Source organism: Hemiscyllium ocellatum, chromosome 1 (assembly GCF_020745735.1).
Source record: "Hemiscyllium ocellatum isolate sHemOce1 chromosome 1, sHemOce1.pat.X.cur, whole genome shotgun sequence".
NCBI lineage: Eukaryota > Metazoa > Chordata > Chondrichthyes > Orectolobiformes > Hemiscylliidae > Hemiscyllium > Hemiscyllium ocellatum.
This window is the reverse complement of record NC_083401.1, coordinates 164,720,875-164,727,068: the sequence shown is the minus strand read 5'-3', so window position 1 is coordinate 164,727,068 and position 6,194 is coordinate 164,720,875. Positions and strand designations below refer to the sequence as shown.

The 6,194-nt window shown below is 39.2% G+C and overlaps 1 protein-coding gene across 1 annotated transcript in view; it reads left to right on the top strand.

The window, feature by feature from the left end:
* The first annotated feature begins 1,375 nt into the window (after positions 1–1,375).
* fbxw7 (F-box and WD repeat domain containing 7) overlaps positions 1,376–6,194 on the top strand; it is a 41,764-nt gene continuing 36,945 nt past the window's right edge. The window contains 3 exon segments of the mRNA XM_060827480.1: positions 1,376–1,785; positions 1,787–1,856; positions 3,766–3,848. Of these exon segments, the coding sequence (XP_060683463.1) occupies positions 1,724–1,785; positions 1,787–1,856; positions 3,766–3,848 (215 nt within the window). The 5' untranslated portion in view covers positions 1,376–1,723.

Genomic DNA, 6,194 nt, shown 5'->3' with positions numbered 1-6,194 from the left:
TGCGGGGTTGTGGGGCTGAGGTTGGAGGCGGTGGATGGGAGATCCCCTGAGGTGATGAGGTTATGGATGATGGTTTGGTGGTGGGAGGTGGGGTCATGGTCAAGGGGGCAGTAGGAGGAGGTGTCCGCAAGCTGGCGTTTAGCCTCAGCGGTATAAAGGTCGGTGCGCCAAACTACCACCAGACCTCCCTTGTCTGCCAGTTTGATAGTGAGGTTGGGGTTGGAGTGGAGGGCTACACGTTGTGATAACAAGGATGGAAAATTAGCAGCATGTACATTAATCACCTGGCAGGTAGCTTCAGAGTCAGCAGCAGTAACTGGCAGTTTGTGTATTTGAGAAAGAATTTGAATGTAGAGTTTCCTCTCTCTCAAACATAACATTCCTTATTATTTAAAATCAGTTTATAAATCATATTAAAAAATAATTGCATGTTTTACTTTGCTAATATTCGTGTTAATATTTTGCATTCGTGTATGTAAAGATTAATATCATTGTGTAATTGTAGATCAAACTTTCAGTTCCACCAGCCAAATAAAGTTGGTCTCTGAACCTCTCCTGTGCAAATGTTTGCATGGTCTTTCACACAAAAGATTATTGAGAAAATGAAGCATGCTTTTGATTGCAACTTTGAAAATGCGTTAAGAAGCCTATTCATTTGAGGAAGGCAGAGAGAAATTGGGTGTGAAATTGATTTTGAACTGCTGAGGTTCAAGTAGACACCTGTTTTGTAAAGGTTCCTGTCTGGTTGTGGAGCTTTCAGCATGCCATCTCAAATCTTGGCACTGATGATCAGGAATTGCACACCAGAAGGTTAACGACAATGGGTTATGGACGCTTCAAAGAGCCAGCGTGACCTCTGCATGCTTAGCATTCCTCACTGCTGTGTAAAGGTTGGGAGTTGACTCCCAGGGGTTCCCAGAGCGCGCTTAAAGCAAAACTAACTCCAAAGTAGGTGGCCGACCTCTGCCACTTAAACTCCCGAGATTGCCATGGCAATGGGAGGAGATCATGGGCAGATGGGGAGCGCTGAGTTCTCTCCCACATACCACCTGCACCGTGTTTACTGTGAAGAAAGACAGGTGAAATGATCTAAACAGGGCAAAAGGAGCCGGCAAAATACCCATGACTTTCGATATACAGGCACCAAAGGAAATAGTGGAGGGGAGGAAAGCTTTTTTTAAAAAAAGAAACGCCGAATTTAATGTGATCGAGTGAACAGCAGAGACACAATTCTCGGATGGTACAGATCTGATTAGTAATTCCACGCATTCCACTTGCCCGCAGAATGCAGGCAGGCAAATTGATGGGGAGGCGGGGGTGGTGGCTGAGCTAAATTCAATCAGAAGAAACCGGCTGTATTCCTCTTCCCGTTTCGCTCCCCCTCTGCTTTACGGACTCTCTGGGGCTTTGTTCATCTAATTGACGTGCAACTCACATTGTCGGGAGCTGGACTCTGCCATTTCTTTTTTTCCCCCCAGGCAGGGGGTGGAGCGGAGTGCAACTTGATCCATCTGCCAGACACAAGAATATGTTCATTGGAGAACAGATTCTCCAAGACGAGCGTTCCTCTCTCCGCTCCCCCTTCTATTCGTGCTTTTTTTTATCCCTCCCTGAACGCCCCAGTGCAGCTTTCTGTCTGAGAATTGGTGAGCTGTATTAGCTTTATAGATGGTGGTTTGCTCAGTGCTGGTGCACGCTTTCCTATCATTTGACGTGTCTGAGCATGTCCATGTTGGGGACATCTCAGGATCTACCTGACGGAACATACTATCAGCAATCGGCAGCCGAAGACGCAAGGATCTGAACCAGCGGTTAAAATGGGTTTCTACGGCACTTTAAAAATGATCTTTTTTAAAGTAAGTGCACAAGTGTATATTGCGCGGAATCCAGCCAGCAAACGCAGCCAGATTATGGCTCGTTTTATCTGCACTTGTTAAAATTATTGATAACTCATTGGTATGAAATTAACGTTGATTAATTAGTGGAACCCAAGGAACAATCCAGAATACAACAACTTAAACAGTAATTGTGAATGTTGTAGTTTCTAACAAAACCAATATAAATTGCACGTATTAAATATTGCTACCTGTTACCCAACATCTGTGGCTGATTTGTTTTAAAAGGGAATTGGGCATTGCCAATTGACTTCTGGAAATGAATTGATTTTAGTATGTAATAAATGGCAACATCATTTGGGGCTGCCAGGATAGATTTTATTTTGAAATACTGATCTGACACGCCGTGGCTTCAATACACAATTAACGTGGGATGGAAGATTGATGAAAATGTTTTGTTTTCTTGTTGGTGACCGAGGTTAATGTTTCTGTGATCATCATTATTTATTTGGCGAATGTTTAGATAGTTGGTCACCTCAGACTTTATAGCAGCTCAGAAATAGTGTCGCAGCTTCGTGAATATCCACCCTGATAGTGCAACCACGGCGGCTGCTGCTGTTCTGGCGAATATTACCTTGGGTTGTCCGCTTTTATTTTTGTGGCATTAATAATAAATTTAGCAATTGGGTTTTGTCCTGAGCATGAAGGATTTATCGGTTACATTGATGCTGTGCAGTATTCCACACACACTTCCCCCCCCCCCCCCCCAATCCCCGCAGTGGTTTCATTCGGGTCACATAAAGCGGGAAGCATTTGCCAGCTATGAAAATGTCGATTTGCAACACAGTTATGAATGACTCACTTTTTTTGCGGCAGTCTATTCCACATTTCAGGGCTGTGATGATACATACCAGTTTATTTCAATGTGTAAAACCTGAAGGTGTTTTTTTTCTCTCTCCTAAAGTATTAACATTTGCTAATCAGGTCAAATCAAATAAATCTATAACCAACAAATAAACCCATTTTTGGCTCAAAAAATCAAAAGTGCAGGATCCTTAAATGTAAAACTTGAGTTATTAAATGACTAATACCGATTAAAAAAATTAAGGTGGTTGACACAGTTTATGTTGTATGCAGAGAGGATCTGAGATCAGATGTAAACATGCAATGAATGAATAAACTGACTTGCAAAATGGTCTATGAAACGATATTTTAATATTTTCCCCAGACTGCAGTGTGAACTGTTGAAGATTAATCCAGTAATCTGTGGTCAGTATGAGCAAGAATAATTTGCCCAATGTGGCAACTTTTTTAAGAAGACTGAAGTTCAATAAATAAATTGATGATAAATGCTTCACAGTACAGGAAAGAGCCTGGCTTCCTTGTTCGAATTTTTAAATTACAGTTTATGAAAGTTAGGGCTGTACATAATGCTATTTCCCATATTGGGGATCTGAAACTTCCCCAGAACACTCTGTTGAGCTACCTATATATTTAAAATTATTATTGAATTTTCCTTGGATGTACTGTGTAATAAATTGTGTTTAGAATCAAAACATAACACAAAAACAATTATTTGTAATCTGCAGAAAAAAACACAAATGCTGCAGTGTTCAAATCTGACTGTCTACAGTCCATCAAAGAACATTCATATGTCTTTGTGATAATGGACATTTAAATAACTTCTGAACTTACTATTCAGAATGCTAAAATAGCTGTCAAGTACTTAATCCGTGGTGAGGCTGTTGTAACTAATATTCAGTTTCTTATATTGCCAGCTAACATAATACCTTCTACATTTCTTTACTACTGTAAGGATTAAGTTTTAATGCCACTGGTTAAATTTGAAAGTTCTTAGCTTGCGTAACTAAATCAAAGATGTGTTTAGGTTTTTTATTGTTAAGAGTCACTTTTTTTCCCTCTCTTACAGATGAAGAGAAAATTGGACCCTGGCCCTGAGGTCCGGTCTTTCTCTTCAGGGAAGAAACCTTGCAAAGGTTCAGAGTACAAAAGGTAAACAGTATTTCAGATACATTAACTATTTCAGGTCACTAGAATTTTTTTACACTGCAGCATTTCAGTGCATCCTGTTAGAAAATTAATTGAACCTGGCCATTAATGACATGCTTGAATTTGAAAATGGACTTCATAGAATATGTACTCAACCCAATTATGTGTTGGCTGACTATTGCCTCGTTTTTGTATGTTGTCTGTTCTTTGTTGGCATATAAAAAGAATTGGGATTGGCAGTTTCTTGGCATAAAATACAAAGCATGAAAATCAGACTAATTTTGGTCCAATTATAATCTGGTAGCATGGGCCGCAGGGTAGACTGCTTCATGCACATTAACAAGCAACTGCTACTAACATGGTAACAAATCCTAACTGGTAGCCATCAGACAAACCCTCACGGGAGGTAGTTTTCCTGACTTGTTTTCTCAGACCCATACTAACACTTTCATTATTGGCAAACAAAATAGTCTGCTAATGTGTTAATGTTTTAGTCTATCACATCCTCGGCTGCCATGATCTTAAAGATAAAACCCTTCACTATAAATCATCGATTAAGCACTCAATATCTGGCAAATCCACAGCATGAAGTGGATTTATAGAATCATTATGATTTCTTCTCATGTCGTTTTACCCGTTTGTTAAATTGGTTTTCCTCCTCATTTAATGAGCACAAATACAAGTACAGTGTCAAATTTTGTGATCATGGGCATTAATAATTCCATTTCTGTTAAATGGAAGTGATTCTAAATTGTACTTTAATTCTAAAAATGGTTTTTGAACTCTTTTTGAAATTATTTATTTCTAATTCTGAGAAGTTATATTATTCTAAATTTTAGTCAAAAGTTTTTTTTCTTACAAAACATCACGATCATGTCTAATTAATGCCTGAAAGTGACAATTTACATGCTCATTTGTTAGTACTGGCTCAAGGAAGCCACATGACTTGACAGTAATATTGTAAAGTAGATATTTCAAAAGATCAGCTAATAGGTTAATTGATATTTAAATTGACTTATGCTTGTCCTTTGATGTACTGCAGCATAACCTTCAAATTTGTGTTGTTGAAAATATGCCGTGCCTCCACAAGAAAACTCTACAACTTCCTCTGCAACCCCAACTCCACCCTTCACCCTCCCTTACCCTTCTGCAGTTTTGTTATTAAAGCCTAAATTACTAAGGCAATTCAGCGCAGAAAACAGTGCAGGCTTTCAGCAGGATTCTCCCTAACTGATTGGCTGTGATGGCTGTTGTTCAGTCTCACGCTTTCATTACTGCTCCCTGCACCATTTGGAATTATGGAGATCATGGTTCAATAAGCACACTATGAAAATCATTTGAATGTGTAAGACACTTGACCCTGCAGAGAGGACTCTTTGGTGCTACTGAAGACTTTGGCATTGTGATTTCAGGAGGGCGGTCTTGCACGTGGGGGGGGCAACAATAGACTGCAGGTTCTTTGCTGGAAGGACAAGAGTTATTCATCAGTCTGTTATTTTTGAAAACTGATTTGGCATTTTCGGTAACTTACACAATTTTTTGCTTGTGTTAGCTTTATCAAAATAACAGTATTATGTTCCAGTGAGAGAAGATATATTTATAATTGGGGGGGGAAGTTAATTATTTAGTCCCTTTTATCTCTCTCATTTTTAGTGTGCGATTTTGTGCTCACATGTGACTGTGGATGTGTGTAAAATGGTAACTGGAGGACTATCAGTTAATCTGCAGTAAATAGTGTAATGTTGAATTGGTTGTCAAAAATCTCTGAGATTTTTGGGGTTTTTTTAAGTTTATCTTTAAACTGTCGCCCCCTCCTGTATCAAAAACATACCTTTTCAACATAGACAACCTAAAGGGCAGAACATTGACTTGATTACAGCACTGCTGTATAAGGGGCCCCAGATAAGTATCTACAGTATTGCAGGAATATCTGAAAACCCAATCTGGCTTCTATTCAGTCGTTCTTATATTTGTGCAAGTCAGATCGAAATTCGCTGGAGAGTATGTTGAGCCTCCACTCCAACAATCTTTAGTGCCATATTTTGATCTTGTGTAGAATGTCACAATCTCAGCAGCCACTTTTATAAACATTTGTAATACTATATATCAGCATTTCACTTTGCCTCAATGGTGGTACCACCGCTATGGTAGAAGGTCAGGTTTCAATATGATTTTGAGTTGACAAGCCAACTTAATACAGCAGTGCAAGTTCCATCTTCTGTTTCAGTGGGATGAAGAGATCTTTTGATATAATTCAAAGGATACACAAGGGATGTCTTCAAAACGTTGTACCATGATTGAATTTTCAATTACCAATAATTTTTGAGATTTTTTGGTGTAAGTTGGCTT